Raw genomic sequence first — 27,649 nt, 5'->3', positions numbered from 1 at the left:
TTTCCTGCAGACATACACAAGAGTGAAAAATGTTGAGATTGTGTTTCCTAAGGACTCTGAGCCCCCAGGGCAGACGGCTCCTTTGTGTCTGCAGCCTTCCTTTGCGTGACAAAGGGCGAGTTTCACATCCCCTGAAACTGTCCCCAAAAGAAGAAGATGACTCATGCATACAGACCTACACTAAGGAGAGTGACAGGAACAGAGTCTTCCTGCAGAGCCAACGCAGGTAGACTGGGGACACCTACAAACTGGACCCGAGGAGGCCGAGTCACAACAGGAGTCAGGGCTCACCCATCAGACGCGGGGTGTTATAGGCGGATTGTGCAATGACGGGACCTGGCTGCACTTTTAAATATGTTCTTCACACCTGGGCAAGAAATGACCCGGAGCTGCATGGCTTTTTGCTTTGTAACCTCCTCACCACCCTCAGCTCTTTGGGGAGCAGTGTGCACATTTGAAGCAATCCTGAGGTTTAGCCACTTCCCAGATGCGGTGAGGAAGTGGAGAGTGCGCTGGGCCATGCGGAACTGCAGGTTCCAGCCGTGGCTTTATTTGACCGCAATTGGCTGTCAGAGTTCACCAGCCCCAGGGCCGCCAACATCAAGACTAATCAAGCCTCAACCTGGGGCCTCCCTGGCCTTGGGGAGTGTGTCGTGGCAGCGCGTGTCCAGGAAGACTCACCCCTTGACCTTCTTCCCAACTAAATAAAGCAGTTAGTATTTTGCCCTGGCATTTGGATGGACACACTGGCGTCGAGTGAGACGACACATGTTGCAGTGAGGAGCACTGGCCTGGCTTGTTTACATAGTGTATCAGCCACTCACAGTTGTGCCTTACAAAGGTCACCAGCTGGCGGGGCAGGAGTGAACTTGAACTTGAAGTTCAAGTTGCACTTAGGCCTGGTAGCAGCTCCATCACCTGCTGAACACACACATGCACGCACGCACGCATGCACGCACAACCCCTCCTCATGTCAGACATCGATGCCTACTTCAGCCCCAGCTCCTTCTTATGGGATCTGCCACAGTCTGGTCTTCACAGAATCACCTTTATCATGCCTTTAATGATCGTTCCACTGATATTTACTGAGACCTTTCTCTGTGCTTTGCTTTTATATTCAGCTTTCCATTTAACCTGCAGAACAACGCTACGAGATGGAATGACTATTATTAACCCCCTTTTACAGATGACAAAGCTGAGGCCCCAGAGAGGTCAAGTAATTTGCCCGAGGTCACACAGCTAGCAAGTGGCAGAGTGAGGTTTTGAACCTAAGTAGGTTGCCTTGAGAGTCCACACTGAATGAATCACCGCTGTGCTTCTACCTTCATGGGATTTTATATGGAATTCTTCTCTCTCATGGCTTCCAAGCCTACTTCAAGACAAACCTCATCTCCCTGTTGTTTGTTCTCACCTTCTTATTCAGTATGAATGTCTCTGCTTCTTTCTAAAGAATGGTCCTCGTGGAACCCAAGCCCTGGCTGGAACTGATGCTGCTGTGGCGGTCAGGGTTCAGTGAGCAGGAAGAAGAAGGACGTGGTGTTTACCCCTTTCCTTGGCTTCCTCCCATGCAGGCCACCTGTGACCCCGTGGCGGCCCCCTCTGGAACCAAGAGCTGCCAACTTCCAGCAGCACACACGGGGTCAGTGCTGGGGCCGTCTGTGCACTGATGAAAGCCTCTGCTGGTGGCCTTACCGGACCAAGGCCACTGGGTACTTCTGGGATCCCTGGATCCTCCAGGCTACCAACGGGAACACTGGCCCTCTCGGCAGCAGCCCCATCCTTCCACCCCTGCACTTGGTTCCAAAAAGCCCATTTTGGGGCTGTTGCTATTTAGCCAACCTGCCCTCCCTTGCTCTCCTGTGACTTCTCACTATTCCGGCTGCAGCTTGCTGGGCTGGAAGAAACACTTGAGAGTCTTTTGTGCTCCACACCCATGTACTTAAAATACCAGGCCTATAGGTCATTTCAATGAGGGAATTTGGCTCATAACATGTGTGCCCCGAGGCACAGATCCCACTTCTGCAGACGCTGGCCAAAAAGGACTGTGTCCCAGCAGCCAAGGGGTGGGGCCACGGAGAGGGCAGGGCCACGTGGAGGGCAGAGCATGCGGGTCCTGTCAGGTGTGCCTGTTGCTGACTGCAGCCCAGTGTCAAGGCTCTGCTGGGTGTCACTGGAAGAATACAAAAGACGTGTAAGGCAGTTTTCGTGCTGTGGAAAAATGTCACCTACACCTGTGAAGAAGTCATCACTGTGTCTGAAAGATAATAAGCAAATGTCCTTGTACCCAAAGCTGTAAACAAGAGCCCGTTGTGAGGGAGACTGCCAGAATGTCTCCTTCTTGGTGAACCACATGACTGGCCAAAACACCCCACCTACTAGTGTGTGCTTGGTGGAAACGTCTCGTGACTGCACTTAAAATGAAGGGCATGATTGGGAGGCCAAGGTGGGTGGATCACAAGGTCAGGGGTTCGAGACCAGCCTGGCCAACATAGTGAAATCCCATCTCTACTAAAAATACAAAAAATTTGCCGGGTGTGGTGGCATGCACATGTAATCCCAGCTACTCAGGAGGCTGAAGCAGGAGAATCGCTTGAACCCGGGAGGCAGAGGTTGCAGTGAGCCAAGATCACGCCACTGCACTCCAGCCCAGACAACAGTGAGAGACTCCATCTCCAAAAAAAAAAAAACCAAAACAAAAAGATGGACCTGAAAAAATAAGAATTCAGATAATGACCAATGATTTCACAAATACTCACTTTGATTAATGAAAATGCTCATCCTGGTTATATAGGTTAGTCTGTGGTTTCCCAGATGGGGTGTCATGAGAGATCAACTGCCAGAGGCCCAAATGCAGCTCAGTAAGAAAATGCTTTTGAACTATAACCCAGGTTGAGTACCATTGGTACATTAGAACCACAGAGACAGCTTTTACTTTTTGGGGCAGTGGTAGGCGTGGATAAAGTATCTCCAGTCCAGATTCCTTATACTGGTGCTACTGGGTTTGCAGGTGGAGATTTATGACCTCGGGGACAATAACTGGAAGAACAGTGAGTAGAAAGCTCAGGGATATGAGTTCTACTGTATATCGAAGCTGTGTGACTTTGGGAAAATTACTTAACCTCTCTGAGCCTTAGCTTTGCTACCTACTCATCAAAGACAATAAAATCCATCGTGTTTATTTCATGAGATTGGTGTGAGAACCAAATGAAATAGTATATGGGAAAGTGTTTAAAAAGTAAGTTCTACACGACTTAAAAATGCCAATATTATGAATGCTACCGTTCTTTGTTGCCATTTGGGTAGTCATGGCTAGGGTAGTGGTAAGAGAGCCACTATTGGAGCAAGACTGTTCCAGAGGGTAAAACACACGGGTGCCTGTAGAGCAGTTGTCACTGGTAGAGCCATGATGGGAGCTCTTCCTACATTTGCTATTTGTACTGAGTTAAATAGTGTTCTGTAAAAAATGTATGTCCACCTAGAACCTCAAAATATGGCTTAGGGTCTTTACAGATGTAATCAAGATAAAGTCATACTGGACTTGGGTGGACCATAACTCCAGTGACTGATGTCCTTAACAGAAGAGGGAGGGGACACACAGTAGGAAGACAGTCATGTGAAGACGGAGGCAGAGGCCGGAGTGCTGCAGCTGCAAGTCAGGAAATGCCGAGAAACGCCACCATCCGAAGCTAGAAAGAGGCAAGGAAGGATCCTCCCTAGAGCCCCTCAGGGGGAGTATGGCCCTGCTGCCACCTTGATTTTGGACTTCTGACTCCCAGAATTGTGAAAGTCTTCATTTCTATTGTTTTAAGCCAACCAGTTTGTGATAATTTATTACAGCAACCCCAGGAAACAAATACAGTATTTTCATGAAGTCACTGAGATGCTAGAGTTGTAGGCAACAGAAGAATCACGTGTGGACCTGCCCACCTACACGTGGCTATGGGCATCCCAGGCCAGCTGCATTCTTGGAAGATGAAGTCAGAGAGTTAAAATTGACATTGCATATGCATACCATGAACCCCCTCATTTTGCTGATGAGGAGACTGAGATCTGGAAAGGTAAAATCGTTTGTATTATATCCCCAAGCTTGTAACTCTCTTGCTGAAAGAACCACCTCAGTCTCTCTCTGTCTCTCTCTCATACACACACATGTACCCCTAGACCTACTCAGGACTGGGACAATGGCATTACCTATTGTTGTGTCTTAAAGGGACTTAAAAAAATTTTTTTAAATATCCCCTTTCCCCTAAAACCCCTTCTCACTTACACCCTTTCCCACCTTTCTGTGAGGGCTACGTGAGTATATAGAAAAGGATCACCGCCTTCTGGGAGACTAGGTCTACACAGCCACAAACCGCATTCAGTGTGACACCCTAAATAATCAAAGGTGAAGGATAATTTATGACGCAGCCCAAAGAGCCATAAAGCAAAATGTAGTCATCAAGGAAGGCTGCTTGGAAAACAAGTGACTGCCCGTTGCCAAATGCTGAAGGCAGGAAGACTCAGGTGAAGGGTGCAGCAAGGAGCCCTGGATTGGCGAAGTGGCTGGAGGAAGGAACACCTCAGCGTCTCAGTGCCGTGGCTCATGAATGGAACTCAGAGGATGCACATCGGGAGTCAGGTGTGGGGAGGAAAGGGGGTGAGTGAGAAATTACTCGGGGCAGGGTCTTATTAGTGTGAAGATCCTTAAAGCGGGTTCTGGAATTCAGTCTCGATGATACAGGTGATAACCTTCCTGGGTTCTTGACAGAGAGGGAACAGGCTGACCATGAGGCTTGTAGGACCACCAGCTGTGGATCGTGTGGACATGGCTGCTCCCTGGCTGTGGCTGTCATTGCTCCTGGATCTGTTCTTGGAAAGCCAGAGACTACCCAGTGAGATGGCCAGTTGCCCTCAGGACCTACCTCCCTCTGTGGCAGCATTCCTCCACATCACATCATATGCCCTGCTTGCTGGGCCTGGCCAAGTCCTCTTCTGCCCACTTCTCTCCTTCAGCTAGATACCATGGTAGGAAAGCATCCAGAGTGTCACCTGGTAACATCTGACTGATGTCCTAAAACTGGCAAATCCCCAAAGCCCAACAAGACTCATCTCTAGGTTCTGGGGACAGGCCAGCTGATGGGAAAGATGGATTTGGAGGCAGAGCCTCTTGGCACCCCTGATGCTCTGCTCCGTGGAAATCCCTCCCCAGAAGCATCCTCACCTCGTTTACTGGACAGGTCAGCCGAGACATTAGTTATAAAGGCACGCCGGGCAGAGCAGGCTTCATCATCTAATTGTTACTTGCTATTGCTCTTTTTATCATAGACTTTAATCAGAGAGAATCCACTTCTTTGGGGAGTGTTTGATGGAGGTTTCTCATGATTAGGAATCATGGCTTGCTGTGGCCAAATATTGGATTTTCATTGAGCATTTTTCTGTGGCCTTCCTTTGTGTTAAGACATGAGTGACAGCTGAAAATATTTTCCTTTCATCTATCTTTGATTTCACTTTATGCTACGTGATTAAGAGGAGAAACTGTGTTGATTAAAGAACTACCGTATTGATGCAGGAAGATTGAACATCAGACTTAATCAAATGTTAGGGTCCTATTATAGACCCGTGAGAAACAGAGAAGAGAAATAAGTGAAGCAGACAACTTACACACACACGCACACACACACCCTGTTGAATACCATGTGCCAGATACTGTTTTAACAGTGTTACTCACAGTAAAGAATTTCATCTCCCCTAATACACGCTCTAAGGTAGGAAAATTTGCATGTAACCATCTTCCAGGTAAAGATACTGAGGAACGTAGAAGTATCTAGTGACTTGCCAAAGGTCAGCTAGCCAGATTTATCCTCTGAAGCACTTTACTAACAAGAAATGATTTTAGATTAGTAAATCCATGCAATGAAGATTTTCTCACCTTTTATAAATATATGTTAAACGCATAATGGAAATTATGTGCATTTTTTATTACTAGTACTTGTTGAATCTCAGTCTGTCAGTTACATATACTTAAGTCCATTTATGAGTCATCAGTTTTGTTCTGGCTGATCCCATGAGTACCTGTAATAACATCTGGCGTTTTCAAATAATATTTAATATCAACCAGACTTTGTCTTTTAAAAATATAGAGAGAATGATTCTAATTTAGCCTGTCTTCAAACTTAGAAATTCTATCTTTCCTGATCTTCAAGGGTACAAAGTAAGAAGAGAAAGATGGATATGGTTTCTTCTACTCTTCTTTGCCCTGAGTTATAAAATAATTGGGGAAGATGGCAGCCGGGAAGTTGGGAACCAGGAGTGGAGCGCTGCCACTCTGACTCTATGGTTTCCCGAAATCTTGACTTAACAGAAAATAAATTCTAATCTTTCTTGATCTTGTATTGTTTATTGATGGTTACATTAAAGCCCTATAACTGTGTGAAGTGTTACACCTAGGCAACTATCATAGGCGTGTATTCCAGAATTGAAGCGAAGTCAAAATTCCGGGAGTGTTGTTAAAACTGGTAACTTGTGCTGAAGGCTGGACAGCATAAATTAATGATTGGTTATTCAACAGATTTGTTCGGGCCACCAACCTCATTCTGTTTTGTTCTCTGTTGTGTCCCCACAGGGAAAAGCTTCACTCTGACCATCACTGTCTTCACAAACCCACCGCAAGTCGCCACCTACCACAGAGCCATCAAAATCACAGTGGATGGGCCCCGAGAACCTCGAAGTAAGTGCACCCACTTGGGGCTGGTACACCCTCCAGGCTGGTAGACTCCGGGACCATGTCACAGAATCCTTGATTCAACCTTTCCCCAGGGGATGTCAGGCCCCTGTAAAGCCAAAAAGTTGCATTGTCAATACTCTCGCTACTCAAAGTTTGTTTCTGTGCACTGAGCTCTTTTTGAAGCATCCTTTTAGAGGGCAAAAGGAAATTAGGCTGACTCAACCGCATGTTAGGACCATTCAGGGCAGCATGAAACTAAGGACTGCTTCCTCAATATACAGTAAAGTTCAACAGGATCAGAAACAAATAGTAAATGGAAGATTGGCCAGGCACAGAGGCAGCCCAAAGAGGTCTGAGGGTCAGAGTGGACCACAAGGGAGTAATTACCATCGATGCTGGCCTTTTATTAATTCATGAGGGCCAGAGATGAAAACTATGAAAATGACCCTTTTCTTTCTATGGCACAGATCAAAATCTTATTACAGGCATGTTTAAGATAGAGAGTGGGAGGGTAGAAGAATGTCTGGAGAAAACCAGTAAATATAGAAAGATAGTACCAAAAAATAGCTCCTGTGAGGAAAGCTTTTAAAAAAAGGAATGAGGTTGTTTAGTCTGCAGAAAAGATGTCTTCACAGTGACTTAATGACTATCTTTGAGTAAACACCAGAGTAACACTCTTTTCCAGAACCACACCCTTCCCCAGGATCTGAGGCTGGGTTACAGTTCCAGGTCTGTGGAACTGCCCAGCACCCCCGCCCAGCATCCAGATGTCTCCAAACCATATCAGGTCCCTGGTGGAAAGTTAATACACTCTCTTCTTGGAGTGAGGGATATTGAAAAACAGGGCTTCCTACTGTCACAGAAAGCCAAGATGCGGGGAGGTCAGGTGGTAAAATGAAGTGGTTAAGAATTTGGGCTTTATGGGCAAGCCAGTGGAGTTCTTAAGCCTTCAGTGAGCTACAGAGCCTTGCTGAACCTCACTTTCCTCTTCTGTAATATGGGAATAATAATGAGAGCTTCTTCATAAGATCAAGCCAAATGATGCTATATGCTTGATGCAGAGAATGAAAGCAGGAAATGTTAGTGATCCCCAGTAGGACATCCCTGCTTTCATGCCTGGCTACTGCTCCAGTACCATCTAGATGACCTTCTCTGCATGGTGGTTTCTAGGTGGGGTTTTAAGGTAGTTCTCTGCAGGCTATCCTGTGATCACTGCAGCTTTTGTGGCAGTCTTTCCTGTGGTCCTGGCCACAACCTCGTGGCATCTGGATCACCTTCTGGAACCATTCCCCATGTTGTATCAACTTCCCCAAAGTCTTTGAGTGGATGGAGCTCTGCAGATAACCACCATGCCCACCAGGGACAGCCCCCCAGGATCTGGTGTTCCTCGTCTGCTTTTTCCCCTCCTTCCATTCTCTGGGCTCAGTGACTCCTTCCAAATCTGAATGCATTTTTCCCCAGAAGGCCCTCTCAGCTTTTTCTGAACAAGATTTTCTGGCCATGCCTAGACTTGGGAGACTATGGGACTTGATAACAGACCCTGATTCTTCTTTATGGGTGAAAAGCAGACCATAGACACAGACAGGACCACACAGGTCTAAGGAATGACTATGAGCTCTTCCCAGGTTTCCAGAATAGGAATGTCAAGCTGGACATTCCTACTTTAATGTAACCCTGCATTCAACAGAACGTAAACACCAAAGCAAGTTTGTTCTCCACAGAGGACCAAAGAGGAAGCAGGCTTGAATTATGGCAAGGTGCCTGGCTGGGAGAAAGCAGTTGTTAGGTGTGAGGAGATCAACTTTGAGGGTAACTAAACTTAGAGAAAGGCTCCTTCGGGAGGCTGGAATCACTATTGAATCTACAGCCGTCTCTTGGACAGTTCAAATGCTGACCAGCCTGAAGAAGCTGAAGCCAGGTGACTTGGGTATACCCTCTACTTCTGTTATTTCCTCATGCATAAAGAAGGTTGGGTTTTGCCTCACTGCCAGCATTTCCGGTAACATTCAAAGAAATAACAAAGTTATTGAGCTTCAGAAAACAAATGGTGGCTACTCTGACTTTTAAGAATTGGCAGTCAGAGGGGAAAAAAGACGTCCATGTGATTGTAACGGTCTGGCTGTATATACAGTTTACTCTGCCCCTGCTGTTTTATAACTTAAGAAAACAGTTGTTATATGGAGACGTACCCTCTGAGCAGACAGAAGGGATCTGTGCCAAAGAAGCATCCATTTTTACACAGTCTTCTCTGCCAAATGGAATTTGGGGTCTGGGGAAAAACTAAATGCATGGAATAAGTATAAGTATGATATATAGAGGTGCAGTAGCCCCAGGTAGAAAGTCTCACATTTCACAAGGGACTTCTAGAAAAAAGCCAAGTGCATGCAGACTCCCAGGGTGACTTGGGTAATGCTGACTTTTCTCTTTGCCCTATGAAGCAAGAGGGGCCATCACTGCTAATTTTAGTATGCTGGTTTCTTATTGTTTGAACGTCTTCATTCAGGGTGGGAACTTCTCTATAGTAAGCTTTGCTCACAGCTGCTTTCCAGTGTAACATAAAAAGAGGACACTGCGTGTAAATCAGGATGCCCAGATGTTGCCAGATCTCCGGATGAACAGGACCTCCTGGGTCCCCTCCATGATTACAGTGCAATGAATTCTGGGTAATCCTGGCAAAATGGCCCTGGCATTGCCAAGGCCAAATTCAATCATTTTGGAAAATTCTCTAGTTTCATAAAATCAAAGACAATGAGAGCTAGGAGGGGCCTGAGAGCGACTTTAGGATCATCACTCCATAGGTAAGGGAAATCAGCCCCAGAAAAATGAAACAGTTTGCCTAGCTTTAAAAGAAATAGTTGATGATGAAGCATTAACAGCATGAGGAGTTCCTGATGTCTACTTCTGTGCTGTCCTTCATTTGTCTACCTGTCCATTCATCTGTTCATCTCTCCATCCATACCATACTGTCTGTACAGCATCTATTTCTTATGGTAGATGGAACTCTTTGAAATGGCCTCAGTATCCTCACATTTAAAATGAGGAGTTGGCTTATATGGTTGGCTGGCATATTTGGCTCAGCTCTAAGACTGTCTATTATAGAAGGGCAAATGGTAGTGCCTTATTGCAGGCATGGAGCCTTTGACTTGAGGTATGCGTGCAAGCTTAACTAAATAAAGCAGTTATTTGGCATTTGGATGGACGAACTGCCATTCAACCTGCCGTTCTGCTGATTCAGTTAAGGACTGAGAATGAGAAGCTGTGTCACAGCCCATCTGTTCATCATGCCAATGGGTAAACTTGATGCATCCCTCTCTTCTTCCATGGTTTTCAGTGATGAAGCTGTAGCAAAAAGTATATGCCAAAGAGAATTTAAAGTATTTTTCATTTCAGATGGTTTCTTGCTCTTTTACAGTAATGGACCTGCCCCTTAGAAAATCAAAACTTGTTTTCTCATATTCCATAGGATTTTAAGAAATATCTTAGGGTAGTATAGAAATTATTAATTGTCGAAAAATTAACTTTATCATGGAGCAAGAGTACCGTCAGAAGGTATCCTCTGCCTGGAATGGGTTCTTACCAGCACCAAGGCGGGCTCTGTTTTCGGTTAGCAGGTAGAGCACTTAGTAGCTTGTTGATATAGTAAGAGTGTCTCCTCCTTCAGCACAAAAGATAGAGTAAAAGGAGTTTTCAAGAAAAGGATATTTGAGAGTTTTTTGTTTAGTTTGTTTTTGAGACAGAGTCTCACTCTGTTGCCCAGGCTGGAGTGCAGTGGCACAATCTCGGCTCACTGCAACCTCTGTTCCCTTCCCAGGTTCAAGTGATTCTCCCACCTCAGCCTCTGGAGGAGCTGGGACTACAGGTGCCTACAACCACTCCCAGCTAATTTTTGTATTTTTAGTAGAGACAGGGTTTCATCATGTTGGCCAGCCTGGTCTCGAACTCCTGACCTCAAGTGATCTGCCCACCTTGGCCTCCCAAAGTGCTGAGATTACAGGCATGAGCTACTATGAATGGCTGAGAGTTGTTTTTTAATGTATGTTTTATATTTCTAGGATCTAATGAAAAACTCCAGCTCTCAGTTCACACATCTGTAATTTAGGTGACTCCTTGCTAATTTTGAGATCCCAAAGCATCTTCTCTACAGAGATTTCACTAAATAATTTGAATGCAGGAATTGGTTCAATGCCATGGAGGAAGATATTTTGCCAAGGAGAGGTTGAGGAGAGTGAGCAGTGAGGACCTAACTGACCCATCTTGGGTGGGCTGGTCCATCTTGGGTGGGCTGACCCATCTTGGTGGGTATGGATTGGGCAGCCTTTACCTGTCTGGTCAGGTATTTGTTACATCTGGAACACTGAGAAACCGAATTAAAAATCAAAAAGATTAATTCATGTATTGGCCTTTTCTGAGATAACTTCGGTCTGTCTCCAGGTTAAAGGAGTCTTTCACGTGACTGTGTTCTGTTTGAGCTCTTGATGTTATTATTTTTTTTTTTTTGGTTGCTGTTGTTGTTGTTTAGTTAAATGTAGTTATTTCTATTTTAAAACTGAAAGAGCTGGCTGTAATTTTGGAAAGGTAGAACCCAGCAGATGCCGGGAAGTACAAGCCTGGAGGGAAGGACAGGCCTCTGCAGCTGCGCTCCTCCTCACAGGCAAGGATGACCATGTCTAGAGCTCATGGGATTCCTTTTGGATGGAGGCCCCTGCTCTCTGGACAGCCCATCCTTGAGGACCAGGCCGTTGATGTAGAGTCTGATGTGCTCTGTTTAAGGGTGGGGCTTCTAGCATCCACATATCAGGTGACATCTGGGATACTGGCTTAGAGGGCAGCTAGGGAGTAAGGTAAAATATGCAGCTTTCTTTTTTTTTTTTTTTTTTTGAGACGGAATCTCACTCTGTCACCCAGGCTGGAGTGCAGTGGTGCAATCTTGGCTCACTGCAGCCTCTGCTTTGTGGGTTCTAGTGAGTCTCCTGCCTCAGCCTCCTGAGTAGTTGGAATTATAGGCATCCACCACCATGCCCGGCTAAGTTTTAATTTTTTTTTTTTCATAGAGATGGCAAGGTGGAGCCATTACTTACAAAACTTACAAACTGTAGAGTACTTTCTGAGGCATCAGCTTTTTTTCTGACTGATTTTTTTTTCCCCACCCACAGGGAGTTATAGTTAAAATAGGTTGTTCGAAGGGCCTAATCTTCACTCAGCTACTTTTTAAAGTACTTGGTTGAGATCATGTCATATGAATATAATTTTCTTCTATGACTTTGATTGTATATAGCAAATCTATTATGTATGTGAATATGAGAAATAGGATCTTTATATATGGAGAATGTACTTCAAGTGAAGAAGAGAAATGCATGAAAAGTACCTGTAAGCCAGGTGCCATGGTTCCCGCCTGTAATCCCAGCACTTTGGGAGGCCAAGGTGGGCAGATCACTTGAAGTCAGGAGTTGGAGACCAGCCTGGCCAACACAGGGAAGCCCCATCTCTACCAAAAAATACAACAATTGGCCTGGTGTGGTAGTGCATGCCTGTGGTCCCAAGCTTCTCAGGAGGCTGAGGCAGGAGAATTGGTTGAACCCAGGAGGCAGAGGTTGCAGTGAGCCGAGATGGTACCACTGCACTCCAGTTTGGGTGACAGAGTGAGACCTTGTCTCAAAAAAAAATAAATAAATAAAGGAAGGCGGGAGGGAGGGAAGGACGGAAGGAAGGACGGAAGGAGGGAAGGAACCAACCTGTAAACTGATGGTGATAATGGACCTAAAAATAATTGCTCTTAGGATTGAGTAACATCTACTTCACAATGTTATTTTCTCTTAATCATAAAAATACTTGATAATAGCAACAGCTAACATTAAATAGTGTTATTTGCCCAACAGTGTTCACAGTGCTTCACACATATTAATTTATATAATCTTCAAAAGAACAGGCAGGGAAATTGAAGAAAAAATAAATTGTATACCTTGCCTAAGGTCACACAACTAGTAAGCCAGCATGTAAATTAAGGCGTCCAGACGTTGGCATGCACCGACGCCAGGGTCTGTTTTTAAGAACTGCACTGGCCGCTTTTTGAGCTTCATGGTAATGTAATTCCTGTATCTTTTATTAGGAGAGTTTATCAATAAAGTTCTGGGTCACATATGGTTTTCTTCAAGAAAGCAGAGCCCTGTTGCTTTGGCATTCATCATTTCTTTGTACTGACAGGAGGAATCAGTGTTTTCCCCGGCAGGGCTGTAGGAAATTCCCTCCCCTGTGTATTCGTAATACACAGCCACGGCCACGCTGGTCACAGGTGCTAGCGGTTGGTTCTGCTTCTGTCACCAGGGTCCACTTGGGGACCTGGCATAAAGGGGGACCCAACCCCGGGGTGCTGTACAACATAGACCTCTTCTTCCGGTGTTGGCCTTCAGGGAAGATGGGTAAAGTGGTGGAGTGACCTGCAGAGCAATGGTCCAAGTCTGGGTCCCCGTTTAACAAAGGGTTTCTTAGAGGGCTCATGTGCACAGCACATAGCTGCTGGGGGGATGAAAAGGTGTGTCACTCTTTGCTCTTGAATGGTTATGAAAATGTCAGATGGTTTTAGGGATCTGTGATCTCAGGATTGTAATGACCAATCCACAATCGCATTGCTCACTGGGAATTGCTTCGAGTGTATTTTCCAGATAGTGAACGATGAGCTACTTAATTCCTCTTCCCTTGAATTCATCAGATTTGGACTTGGACTTTAGTTCTTTCTAGATGCAATCCTGATCCACACAGGAATTAGAAAGTAATTCTTCCTCCCCTCCCACCTAAAGAAGGAGCAAGACAGAGGCTCAAAGAGGAGGGACATGCTGTCCTTACATCCCCTCCTCCCCATTTTGAAAGGCATTTCAGGCCAAGCGGAAAGTTCTGGGGGAACTTCGCCCTGGTACTTTAATTCCTTCTGTGCTAAGCTCCTCAACTACCTGATGACTTGGCAAACGCAGTTTTTAAAGCGTTAATAATAATTGTGTCTACATGTTTCCGGTGAATTTTAGAATATATTTCTGTTGATTATTTTTAGTAGTATCAAACCAGACCAAGAAGAAGAATTTTATATGCATACAGATTTCCTTGACCCTAGAGTGGAGGCTAAGGTCTGAAAGGGCCCCTGGGGTGAATGGGAACCTAAGAGGACCGTGAAGGGAATGGGCTTCTGTCCCAGAAGCAGCAGTGACCCACCTGATGCAGCTCTGAGTAAGCTGACGTGGCCTGTGCATTCCTGGTAACTCTTCCTATCTTATACAGAAGCCACTGAGGTTTTTTTTGTGTGTGGTTGTTTTTTTGTTTGTTTGTTTGTTTTTGAGACAGAGTCTCACACTGTCGCCCAGGCTGGAGTGCAGTGGCGTGGTCTCGGCTCACTGCAACCTCTGCCTCCCGGGTTCAAGCAATTTTCCTGCCTCAGCCTCCCGAGTAGCTGGGACTACAGGTACCCGCCACCACGCCCGGCTAATTTTTTATGTTTTTAGTGGAGACGGAGTTTCACCATGTTAGCCAGGATGGTGTCCATCTCCTGACCTCAGGTGATCCACCCACCTTGGCCTCCCAAAGTGCTGGGATTAAAGGCATGAGCCACTGTGCTTGGCCACCACTGAGATTTTTTAAGATGGCATTTGTATTGCTTTAGAAAGAAAACAAAATAAGAGTTCCTTCCAGGTAACGTGAAAACCCAAAGAGATGATCTCTAGGCAGCTTCTCAATCTAATGTGGCAGCAGAGAAGAGGAAGAAACTTACACTATTACATCGAATTTCTCTCTCCGTCTGGACCCTTGCAAAACCGTATCACTAATTTGAATGCCGCACCAGTGAGGTCAGGATCTAAACTAATATATTGCAGTCCTTGTTAGAATTCATTATATGACGTGCCATAAGAAAAAAAAAATCCTGTCTGCATTTAGGCTTCTGTTTCTTAAGCTTCAAACATGTAAAAAGGTTTCTGGATCCTGAATTCAGGGACCTGGGTTTTCATACTGGCGCCACCAGGCCAGTGGGTGTGAACTTGAGCAATTATCTTGAATACTTTCGTCTTCATTTTCCTCTCCTATTGAACCAGGCAATGGGACGAGATAATCTCTAAATTAGTTCTCACTCAAAAAGGGTAACAAAATATGGTCAGCAAAATAAAGCCGTAAGTTCATTCCCATAAAGTGGGCCCTTTAGAGGCTGAGGTCTCCAGGCCTTCTTGCCTGGGCAGTGCCATCCTAAATCACATCAGGCAAATCCACACGCACCCAGGCGGTACATGAGATAGACGTTGTTTTTTTGCTATAAAATGTTTAAAGGGCTTTCTAATTTGTTCTGAAATTCTCTGGCTATAAGTTGGCCGCTCTGTCTTCTCTGCCACCAACATGTAATCAAGACTAGGGGTTGAGGTCTCCATTTTGGCGCTTGCTAACATTATGGGAGCTGACACCTGGGGGAGTGGCTGGTCTGAATGAGTCTCTCTAAAACAGGGACAGTGGTGGTACCACCGTCACATCACTGGAAGGCTGAATGCAGCAGCCTCTGTGGCTTAGAACCGTGCCTGGCACACAATACATATTCAAAAGAGGACAGGTATGATTCAAATGTAGTCTTGAAATCCTTTTGGAAATGAGAAAACTTTAACCAAAAAAGATCTGTGGCTCCTAAATTTGAAAATTCATGAAGTTGCCATAGTGGTGCAGTTTTTTGCCATTTAATTAAACATTTATAAATGTTGATTTTTCTTCTGGATTTCGTTTTGTTATTAGACCCAGTAAAATTTCTTTTCTAGTGTATTTATGGGCCCTGGAAACACTGGGCACTGTTCCTAAGTCACTAATGGGTAAAATGGCCTCGCCCCGAAATGTTGCACTTTGTGAAAAGTTAGAAAGAAAAATCACATCTGAGTATCACAGAAAGAAAAATCACATCTCAAAAGTCAGTGCTTCAGATCTAACATGTGGGTCCTGTTCCGTAGAGGCATGACACAGCTACAGAAGTCTCCTCCACACTGTCCTAGAAACGTGACGTGAAATGTGGCAGGTTTCTTGGGGTTGGAATTGTTGTACTAGGCAAATGCGGTGCGTCTCCCAAGGGTGCCTGGGATCTCTCACTACAGCCAAGCTTTGCAGGCACAGAAACATGGCCAGCCACCCACTGAATTTCCTAAGTCAATGACCAGCACTGGAGACCCTTCCATGGGTGCAAGGCAGCTCCGCCTGCTGTCTGTGTCCTTCAGGGGTCTGATGAGGCAGCCCCCGCCTGGGATGGTCAGGCCTTGTTATTGGGTGCACGTCTCCCACGGGGATGGGTGGACCCACAGCTTTCAGATGCATTGCGGTTGGCAGTCACAGCGTCCCAGCGCATTAAGATACATCAACTCCTCTGCTTTCAGCTAGATTTAGAATCTTTTTCATACCCTAGCCACTTTCCACTTTTCATTTTGAAAAATTTCTCCTTGAGTTTTCTCAAAAGCTTTGGTTTTTGTTTGTTTTTTCCTGTAAGCCATATAACTAGGAAAGGCATTAGTAAGAATCTGATACACTGGGTCTCATAGAACTCCACCACCACGACCAAAATAATAATAGTAATAATAATATTAACAGGTTAGCTTAAAGAAGTAGAAGCTACCCCCTTACACTAGATCTGCGTTTAAATTCATTTGAGCTCATTGGCAGTTTCTGTGTTCTCCTGTTCATTGCATATTCTTTTCTTTAAAAGCAACTTTTAGAGTAAGTTTGCTTTTTTTTTGGCTATCAGAGTATTAATTATGAAAAGTTGGCAATACAGAAAGGATAAATCAGGTATTACCTATTACTGTACATTATGGCTATATTATCACACATATCACAAGCCACTGACATTCAGTTGGATGCGAAATGCCTTTTTTATAGTATGATTGACACATGGTGTATTTTCATCAACTTCTATGTGTAAATTATGCATGATCACTGGTAAAATTCGTTATCATGAATAGCCAAATATTCTGGATTCACATTCATAAGTAAAAGCCAAGCTAATATATATATATATACACACACACACACACACAGGCGCGCACACACACACACACAAAGTTCTTTTCTGTTTGCCTTTTCAAAAAGTAACACAATGGAATCAATTTGCCAACTCTCTAGACCCCTATAAAGTTAATGAAAGGCAGTATATTCATTTGGTACTTTCGTGATATACATATACTTTCCATTAAAGCCATTACTGACAAAAACCCAGGCTGCTATGGAAATCTTTCAGTGTGCTTCCATATACTGAAATGTCAAACATTTGATACTTTGATTTTGTATTTGTTTTTGTTCACCATGGCTTAAAAGTCATCTTCCGATTATTTAAAATAAAGAGTAAACATTTGAAATAAGTTCCTAGATACTACATAAATGTATGGCCCTTTGAATTTGTTCCTGGTACCACCTTATTTTCACTTACCTTCGAAGTGGTTGTATGATACTTCTAGTTCATTCATCTGAAAGAGCTAGGAGAAATACGCAGAACCACGTCCCACACACCTCTCGGACACTGCTCGCCAGGCATAGCCCAGTGTTTCAAAAGTGAACCAGGGGTCTGGGCACGGTGGCTCACGCCTGTAATCCCAGCACTTTGGAAGGCCGAGGTGGGCCAGTTACCTGAGGTCAGGAGTTCGAGACCAGCCTGGCCAACATGGTGAAACCCTGTCTCTACTAAAAATACAAAAATTAGCCGGGTGTGGTGGCAGGCGCCTGTAATCCCAGCTACTCAGGAGGCTGAGGCAGGAGAATCCCTTGAACCTGAGAGGCGGAGGTTGCATTGAGCCGAAATTGTGCCACTGCACTCCAGCCTGGGTGACAGAGTGAGACTCTGTCTCAAAAAGTAAAGTGAACCAGGGTGCTCAGGGAGCCTCGGTGAGCAAGACAGGAGTTTGCAGCTTCAAGTCTAAAACTGCGTTTCAACTTTTCCCATCTGTAGAATGGACTGCATGATACCTCCCTTGCTAGGGGATGTGAGGATTAAATGAGATAGCCTGAAAGTAGCACTGGAGCAGTGGCTGATGGCGAAGCTCCAGAGCTGGCTTCCTGATTCAGCCTGGCCTCCCCTTTGGGATCTGATTAACCTCCCCACGCTCAGCCTCCTTGTGTATCAAACCAGGAACATGGTATTGCTCTGTTGGAGATTATTGTGCAGATTGAATAAAGTAATTCATAGTAGGGCATAGCACCGTGCTGGGCACAGCAGTGCTCCTTCAATAGTAGCTGCTGTTATTAAAGCACGTGCTCTAGACAGGCAGGCCCCTTGACCTTGTCCCAAAGACCTTATGAGAGGAAACAAATGGAATTCTGTCCAAGTGGGGGCCAAATGTTTACCATTGCCAAGTTACTTAAAAAAAAAAAAAAAAAAAAAAAACTTGGCAGATTTGGCCCTCACGATACAGTACAATAAGGGCTTTTTTCTCTTTTCCTTCCATGTTACCTATTATTAATTCCAAATACTGCATCACTGAACGGGCTTCAACACATGTATTCCTCATTGAAACATAACCTTGTTAACCATGTTACCCTACTTCCTTGAGGGAGAGGTGATCTTTTTGCAATGAAAGTTTTTATCAAAATGCAGTTCTGCTTAACATGAAGCACCTATGCTGTTGTGTGACCTGCAAAGCTCTTAGCATCTAGAAGCTTCCCCTGGGTCATCTATAAGATGGGAATAATACTATGAGTTCTGCCTACTGCACAGGATTCTTTAGGATACATTGAGATAATATATATCAATGTGCTTTTTAAGTAGTCTGTCAGGTAATAGAAAGATAATTAGATAATTTAAAAAATAGAAAAATCTATTATTGTTTTGCACCCACTATATTAAAATCTTAGGGATTTTAAATAAAATTAATTGATTTCTTGAAAGTAGGTATCATCATGTCTTTCAGGATTAGTGAGAATAAATTAAAGAGAAAAAATGGAAACATTTAAATCAGACCCCACTATGAATCCATACTTTCAGAAATTTTACCTTTTTCCATTAGCATATCTTAATGTTTTCCCTACCTACAACTAGATACCCTTTGTCAATGTTGAAAACAAAAGAAGTAACCTTGGCAAATAGTTGAGAACTGAGTTTTATTTGAATATACTTTTCTCTTACAAGACCGAATACAGTTTTTCTTCCAAAACTCTGTTATTCCAGTTTCTTTCAATGAAATGCTCACAAAACCAGAAGGCTTGGGAGGAGGCTCACAGCACCTAAGAGTTGCTGAGTCCGTATCCCTTGTTCCCCTGTGGCTTTTTATATACGCTCCTCGCCTGAGATTTCTGGATTTGATTTCAGGGAGGTGAAATCTTACACCCCTGAGTCTCAGTGCCAGTTTCCCAGGACGAGTCAAAAACTGCAGCTGCTTGGAGGTGAGAATGTTCCACGGCTCCAGAGGCCCGCTCGCTGTCCTGTTCATTTGCTGACATGCTGCCGGGAGCGGCTTCAGAGAAACCCATTCCATTCTTTGGGTGATTCAGCCAGTCTCAAAATAAATAGGTAGCCGAGTGCAGGGAGAAAGAACTGGAAACCACTGAAATTTGAGTCTTGAGGGCCAGTCTGTTCTCGGGAGCTGCTCTGTTGAATTCTAAAAGGAATCTTGAGCCCTGGGCGAGGGAGCGGCCTGGTCTGGTGGAAAGACTGCAGGCCTGCCAGTGGAGTCTATGTCTGGCCCTGCCTAGCTCAGTGAATTTCAGCAGCTCATGTCTCCTCTTAGATCCTCAGGTTCCTCATCTACAGAAGGAGAAAGAAAAGGAGATTGAATGATTTTTAAGGTCTTTATCAGCTTCTAAAAGTTTGATTTGATGTTTGTAGGAGCAATCGTTCTTTCAAAGCACCATCTCTAACCTCTATGCTCCCACAAAAGGCGACAGGCGCTGGCGCGATGTTCAGCTGCCAAGCTGCCTGAGCAGAGACATTCTACTGATCGCGCTGACTGATGTTGTAAAAGAAGGGAGGGGTGTGGCAGTCTGCAGGGTTTAGACGATTTGTCAACCCGAAGGGGGGAAGACGGGAGAGAAGAAGGGAGAATGGATCAACTCACATCCCAGGCCGGGGAAAGAGATGAATGAAGGTCCACGCCAGAGTGACATGCTGTAAGTAGGGGAAATCTTCCTAACTAGAGTTCCCATGACTTTGGCAACATTTGAAAAAAAAAAAAAGACATCCTTAAACCCACAAAGTACTCAATTGTCCAAGCCCCAGCATGGCCAACTTCCCAAAGCTGGCCGGTCCGAGATCTTGGTGTTAACTCCTCAGCCAACTAAAAGAGATGGTGTGAGTTCTGTTGACTTAATTGTTGGAGTGTTTCTGAGTGGGGCCGCCTCCCGCCCCTGCCTCCTCGCAGTATTATGGGCTGTTCTGCATTACCTGCCCTACCTATCTTCACAATCTAGCCGCAAACAGCTTCGGTTGACCACACCACTTCCCTATTGAAAGTTAATACTGTTTGACTCATTCTGTGTTACTAACCTGAAGCCAAAGAAAACAAGGCAGAGAATAACTGGCTTGTATGGAGTTTGGAAAGCTCTCAGAGGCCCCGCTTTCAAAATCCTATACAGTAGCTTTACTATATCTCTCCGCAGCAGCTGCTGAGAAAATGAAGGAAGCAGAAGTGGTTAAAAAAGAAGTTGGGGTGGGGAAGAGACTGGGAAGGGAGCGGTGCGGGGTCCCCTCTGGCTGGGAAAAGACGGGGTCATCTGCGGCAGTTTATGAGGGCTGTCTCTCTGTGCTGAGGTCTTGCTTTGACACACCAGGGTGTTCACACAGAAGAGGGACTGTTGACGGAGTTAAAAGGAGAGGAAAGTTCAAAACAGTCGTTGAAAAGGCAGCTCTCCTGTTGCCTGCGTAACACAGAGGAGCTGGGAGGCTGGTCTCACCAGGTCAGGCAGCCATAGGCAAAGACTCAAGCTGGACAGGTCAGGGGAAGGCGTGTACCTTTCAAATCAGGAAGGGATTGAGGAGGGGAATGTTGCCGGACAGAAGGCTGTCCCGGGCATCCATCCTTGCCTCCATCCCTGCCCCATCCCTGGCAAGGATGGAAACTTCCCTTCCTTCATTTCCTAAGTGGCTCAGATGTGGTCACCAGGGTGAATAGGAGGCACTAGTGTCTTGGAATAAATAGAACTTCCCCTCCCAATGTTACCTGGCAGACAGTGGACCAGCATCTTCATCACCATGCTGCGGCTCTTTGGGAGTCTAGGCAGTCACTCGCCCATTCAGGTAACTGATAAAAGAGGCCTCCCTCCTCACAGATGCCCCTTCTCAGCAGGTGGCTGCTTCTGGCACGTGGACAACAGTGCATAGAAGTGAGCCTGATGCCTGAATGAGGATGTCATGCCACAAACAACTGAAAACCTTATGTGTGAGGGAGGGCCAACGTTCTGTTCAAAACAACTAGCTGCTGTTGGCTTTTGTACTAGTGAGTACTCAGGAGCTGTGAGTGGCCAGGGTGCCCTGGCACAGGCTTTGCCAGGCCAGCCTAGAACTTCAGTTGGCATCTGTGACAGGAGAGAGGGTCAGAGTCAGATGCTGTTCCCCTGCTGTTGGGAAAGTCCCTGAGGCCCAGCGGGCAGGGCTTAGAAACAGGAGGGAATTTCCTTCCCTCTTTTAGAAGTACAGAGGAGAGATCATCCTCCACACTGCTGGGTAAGCATTCCAGAATAAATCTAGTCAAGGAAAGGGGCTCACTCATTCATTCGTTGACTCATTCATTCATTTGTCCAGCATTTATGGAGGCATCACCCGGCCTTGGAAGGGCCCTGCATTTACCTCTGTCCTGTCCAAACATGCTCAGTGTCTGCCAATTATGCATGAGATCTGCTGCTGCAGGAGGGGAACTGAGATTCCTGCAGGGAGGTTAGGAGGCCAGTGTGGAGAGCCGCAGTGCTGGTGACATGCTCACGCAGGCAGTGTGTGTGCGCCTCCGAGATCTTCTCCTGGCCCCAGGTCTTGCCTGTCCACCCCAGGGATAGCCCTGCCGGTGCCTGAACTCCAAAGCCAGGTTAGAAGCTCCAGGCAGTGTTCTGTGAGTCAGTGCTCATCTCTCCATAGTGTGCCACCCACCGTCAACACTTTCTTTCCCTTCTGCAAGTCGCCTTTTCTTTAGAGTCTGTCCCTGGGCAGGAACTACTCTGATCAACAAATCCGTGTCCCTGGTGGTTACCACTCTCTGGTTACTCTTCAGTTACACTGTAACTGGAGGTTTCCCTGAGATAAGACCTTAACCTAGGGAGGGCTGCTAATAGTTGGGATTATAGGCTGGTAGAAGAAGAAAACCTTGAACTTGGGAGCTGTCTGCACCCCTTTTAGGAAGCTGCCTCCACTTCCCGCACAGAGGGCTGCCTCTGGTCAAGAGCAAAAGCCAGCAGGCGGCTTCTCTGCCCTGAGCTCAAGTTACCTCCTTAGTCACGAGACAGAAATGGACAGTGAGCTCTGGCTACCGGGGATGCAGATTTAGATTTTGAGTGCTCTGCTTTTAGGAGAGGCCCAAGTCTCCAAGAGCTCATGTGAGTGGGCGAAAACTCTACTGCTCATGGCAATGAGCCCTGGACTCAGGGAACAGAGTTTTGTCTGGGTTTTGTCCCGTGAGTCTTGGGCGCACGGTGCAGGGAGGATGGGGAGGGGCAGGCCTGTGTGCGTCTCTGGCTTGAAGCCGTGTTGGTTGTTGATCTTGCCTTGGCCTTGGCCAGCCTTTTCTCTCCATTGGCTGTTGCTTGCTACACTTGTCTTGGCCCATGTCCTGAGAGCAATCACGGAACGGTGTGTGTGTGTGAGTGGATGTATGGATGTGTGNGGAAATCTTCCTAACTAGAGTTCCCATGACTTTGGCAACATTTGAAAAAAAAAAAAAAGACATCCTTAAACCCACAAAGTACTCAATTGTCCAAGCCCCAGCATGGCCAACTTCCCAAAGCTGGCCGGTCCGAGATCTTGGTGTTAACTCCTCAGCCAACTAAAAAGAGATGGTGTGAGTTCTGTTGACTTAATTGTTGGAGTGTTTCTGAGTGGGGCCGCCTCCCGCCCCTGCCTCCTCGCAGTATTATGGGCTGTTCTGCATTACCTGCCCTACCTATCTTCACAATCTAGCCGCAAACAGCTTCGGTTGACCACACCACTTCCCTATTGAAAGTTAATACTGTTTGACTCATTCTGTGTTACTAACCTGAAGCCAAAGAAAACAAGGCAGAGAATAACTGGCTTGTATGGAGTTTGGAAAGCTCTCAGAGGCCCCGCTTTCAAAATCCTATACAGTAGCTTTACTATATCTCTCCGCAGCAGCTGCTGAGAAAATGAAGGAAGCAGAAGTGGTTAAAAAAGAAGTTGGGGGTGGGGAAGAGACTGGGAAGGGAGCGGTGCGGGGTCCCCCTCTGGCTGGGAAAAGACGGGGTCATCTGCGGCAGTTTATGAGGGCTGTCTCTCTGTGCTGAGGTCTTGCTTTGACACACCAGGGTGTTCACACAGAAGAGGGACTGTTGACGGAGTTAAAAGGAGAGGAAAGTTCAAAACAGTCGTTGAAAAGGCAGCTCTCCTGTTGCCTGCGTAACACAGAGGAGCTGGGAGGCTGGTCTCACCAGGTCAGGCAGCCATAGGCAAAGACTCAAGCTGGACAGGTCAGGGGGAAGGCGTGTACCTTTCAAATCAGGAAGGGATTGAGGAGGGGGAATGTTGCCGGACAGAAGGCTGTCCCGGGCATCCATCCTTGCCTCCATCCCTGCCCCCATCCCTGGCAAGGATGGAAACTTCCCTTCCTTCATTTCCTAAGTGGCTCAGATGTGGTCACCAGGGTGAATAGGAGGCACTAGTGTCTTGGAATAAATAGAACTTCCCCTCCCAATGTTACCTGGCAGACAGTGGACCAGCATCTTCATCACCATGCTGCGGCTCTTTGGGAGTCTAGGCAGTCACTCGCCCATTCAGGTAACTGATAAAAGAGGCCTCCCTCCTCACAGATGCCCCTTCTCAGCAGGTGGCTGCTTCTGGCACGTGGACAACAGTGCATAGAAGTGAGCCTGATGCCTGAATGAGGATGTCATGCCACAAACAACTGAAAACCTTATGTGTGAGGGAGGGCCAACGTTCTGTTCAAAACAACTAGCTGCTGTTGGCTTTTGTACTAGTGAGTACTCAGGAGCTGTGAGTGGCCAGGGTGCCCTGGCACAGGCTTTGCCAGGCCAGCCTAGAACTTCAGTTGGCATCTGTGACAGGAGAGAGGGTCAGAGTCAGATGCTGTTCCCCTGCTGTTGGGAAAGTCCCTGAGGCCCAGCGGGCAGGGCTTAGAAACAGGAGGGAATTTCCTTCCCTCTTTTTAGAAGTACAGAGGAGAGATCATCCTCCACACTGCTGGGTAAGCATTCCAGAATAAATCTAGTCAAGGAAAGGGGCTCACTCATTCATTCGTTGACTCATTCATTCATTTGTCCAGCATTTATGGAGGCATCACCCGGCCTTGGAAGGGCCCTGCATTTACCTCTGTCCTGTCCAAACATGCTCAGTGTCTGCCAATTATGCATGAGATCTGCTGCTGCAGGAGGGGAACTGAGATTCCTGCAGGGAGGTTAGGAGGCCAGTGTGGAGAGCCGCAGTGCTGGTGACATGCTCACGCAGGCAGTGTGTGTGCGCCTCCGAGATCTTCTCCTGGCCCCCAGGTCTTGCCTGTCCACCCCAGGGATAGCCCTGCCGGTGCCTGAACTCCAAAGCCAGGTTAGAAGCTCCAGGCAGTGTTCTGTGAGTCAGTGCTCATCTCTCCATAGTGTGCCACCCACCGTCAACACTTTCTTTCCCTTCTGCAAGTCGCCTTTTCTTTAGAGTCTGTCCCTGGGCAGGAACTACTCTGATCAACAAATCCGTGTCCCTGGTGGTTACCACTCTCTGGTTACTCTTCAGTTACACTGTAACTGGAGGTTTCCCTGAGATAAGACCTTAACCTAGGGAGGGCTGCTAATAGTTGGGATTATAGGCTGGTAGAAGAAGAAAACCTTGAACTTGGGAGCTGTCTGCACCCCTTTTAGGAAGCTGCCTCCACTTCCCGCACAGAGGGCTGCCTCTGGTCAAGAGCAAAAGCCAGCAGGCGGCTTCTCTGCCCTGAGCTCAAGTTACCTCCTTAGTCACGAGACAGAAATGGACAGTGAGCTCTGGCTACCGGGGATGCAGATTTAGATTTTGAGTGCTCTGCTTTTAGGAGAGGCCCAAGTCTCCAAGAGCTCATGTGAGTGGGCGAAAAACTCTACTGCTCATGGCAATGAGCCCTGGACTCAGGGAACAGAGTTTTGTCTGGGTTTTTGTCCCGTGAGTCTTGGGCGCACGGTGCAGGGAGGATGGGGAGGGGCAGGCCTGTGTGCGTCTCTGGCTTGAAGCCGTGTTGGTTGTTGATCTTGCCTTGGCCTTGGCCAGCCTTTTCTCTCCATTGGCTGTTGCTTGCTACACTTGTCTTGGCCCATGTCCTGAGAGCAATCACGGAACGGTGTGTGTGTGTGAGTGGATGTATGGATGTGTGATGGATGTATATGTATTATGTGTATATGTGTGCATATATGTGTGTATGTTTGTATGTGTGTGTCCCCATGTCTGTATATCTGCCTGTGTATATACGCATGTGTGTCCCTGTGTGATATATGTATATGTGTGTGTGTGTGTCCTGGTTTGTGTCTGTATGTGTATGTGTGTCTGTGCATGTATTAATATATGTGTCTGGGTGACGTATGTACATGTGTGTCTGTGTGTATGTGTGTATCCCCATGTGTGTTTTACATCTGTGTGTGTGTCCAGGTATCTGTGTGTATGTCTGTGTGTGTCTGTATGTGTTTACATGCGTGTCTGTGTTTGTGTGTATGTGTCCATGGGTGTCTGTATGTGTGTATATATGTGTGTGTCCATGTGTATCTATATTTTTGTTTTGTTTTGTTTTTTGAGACAGAGTCTCGCTCTCCCACCCAGGCTGGAGTGCAGTGGCGCAATCTTGGCTCACTGCAATATCTGCCTCCTCTGTTCTAGCAATTCTTCTGCCTCAGCCACCCAAGTAACTGAGACTACAGGCGTGCGCCACCATGCCCAGCTACTGTTTGCATATTTTAGTAGAGACGGGGGTCTCACCATATTGGCCAGGCTGGTCTCGAACTCCTGACCTCATGATCTGCCTGCCTCGGCCCAAAGCACTGGGATTACAGTCATGAGCCACCATGCCCGGCCGCATCTATATGTGTTTATGTGTATGTCTGTGTCTGTGTGTATGTGCATGCATGTCTGTATGTGTGTATGTGTGTGCATGAGTGTGCCATGTGTGTTTGTATGTCTGTGTGTGTGTGTGTGTGTGTGTGTGTGTGAGAGGGTACTCACTACAAAGAAACAGAAGAAGCTGGTGCACTTTGCCTATGTCAGGATGCCACTCTCAACTCAGCAAAAGAACCTTTGACCCATTGTTTTTGATTTTTTACTATGAAAACAAATGAGTTTTCCTGACTGAATTTGTTTTGTTTCGTTTTGTTTTTTTGAGACGGAGTCTAGCTCTGTTGCCCAGGGCAGAGCACAGTGGCACGATCTCAGCTCACTGCAAGCTCCACCTCCCGGGTTCACATCATTCCCCTGCCTCAGCCTCCTGAGTAGCTGGGACTACAGGCGCCTGCCACCGCGCCCAGCTAATTTTTCTGTATTTTTTTTTAATAGATATGGGGTTTCACGGTATTAGCCAGGATGGTCTCAATCTCCCGACCTCGTGATCTGCCTGCCTCAGCCTCCCAAAGTGCTGGGATTACAAGCGTGAGCCACCGCGCCCGGCCTTTTTTTTGGAGATGGAATCTCCCTTTGTCACCCAGTCTGGAGTGCAGTGGAGTGATCTTGGCTTACTACAGCCTCTACTTCCCGGGTTCAAGAGATTCTCCTGCCTCAGTCTCCCAAGTAACCGGGACTACAGGTGCAGGCCAACATGTCTGGCTAATTTTTTTATATTTTCAGTGGAGATGGGGCTTCATGATGTTGGCCAGGCTGGTCTTGAACTCCTGACCTCAAATGACCCGCTTGCGTCGGCCTCCCAAAGTGCTGGGATGAGCCACCACGCCCGGACTGATTTAACTTCTAATGAGACAATTCTCCATGAAACTATGCTCAGTTATGATATTATATTTTTTCTCAACAAGAAGTTTTTCTGTAGTTATATTTCAGCTGAAAACTTTAATTACAACTTCCTTCACCTGAAATGATTTCTACTTTCCTACAACCTAGTGGAGGGTGATTGGACGGCACCAATCATGAAGGACCTGAGTACTCATTCATTCATTCAGCCAATATTAGTGAACCTACTAGGCTCCAGATGGTTTTGTAGGTGTTGGAGAGACACGGCTGTGCAGAAAAAGTACAAAATCCCTGTCCTTATGGACCTTACAGTCCTGTGGGTGCAGATAGACCCTGGGTAACATTAACACGTGCTATGGAGAAAACCTAAGCCAAAGAGCTAGGGATTGGCTGGATGGGGCACAGTCTGCAACTTAAAAGGGGATCTCCAGGAACTCCTCAGGGAGGAGATGACATTTTAGTAAATACTTGAGGGGTGGGAGGGGTCAGGTCCACAGGAATCTCAGGGAAGAGCTTCCTGAGCAGCGTAAACAGTCAGTGCAAAGGCCCCAGGGGGGTGACACGGGAGCAAGGGCAAGGGGGCCACTGCTGCCAGAGCAAAGAGGGGAGCTCAACCCATCTGCCTTCTAGTTTCAAGTAGGAGGCATTTGCCTTAGAAAGCAGGCTTAAGAAAATGCCACCTTGCCGGGCGCGGTGGCTCAAGCCTGTAATCCCAGCACTTTGGGAGGCCGAGGCGGGCGGATCACGAGGTCAGGAGATCGAGACCATCCTGGCTAACACAGTGAAACCCCGTCTCTACTAAAAAATACAAAAAACTAGCCGGGCGAGGTGGTGGGCGCCTGTAGTGCCAGCTACTTGGGAGGCTGAGGCAGGAGAATGGC

The 27,649-nt window shown here is 46.5% G+C and overlaps 1 protein-coding gene across 8 annotated transcripts in view; it reads left to right on the top strand.

Annotated features, from left to right (window-relative positions):
- Positions 1 to 27,649, top strand: part of RUNX1 (RUNX family transcription factor 1) — a 276,912-nt gene that overhangs the window by 191,641 nt on the left and 57,622 nt on the right. For all 8 annotated transcript variants that reach the window (XM_017883951.1, XM_017883946.1, XM_017883950.1 and 5 more), the window contains one exon: positions 6,605 to 6,709. In XM_017883951.1, the coding sequence (XP_017739440.1) occupies positions 6,605 to 6,709 (105 nt within the window). The remainder of the gene's footprint in view (positions 1 to 6,604; positions 6,710 to 27,649) is intronic.

Source organism: Rhinopithecus bieti, unplaced genomic scaffold (genome assembly GCF_001698545.2).
Source record: "Rhinopithecus bieti isolate Rb0 unplaced genomic scaffold, ASM169854v2 scaffold_13207, whole genome shotgun sequence".
NCBI lineage: Eukaryota > Metazoa > Chordata > Mammalia > Primates > Cercopithecidae > Rhinopithecus > Rhinopithecus bieti.
Note: the sequence above shows the minus strand (reverse complement) of the source record. Positions and strands in the feature narration are given on the sequence as shown.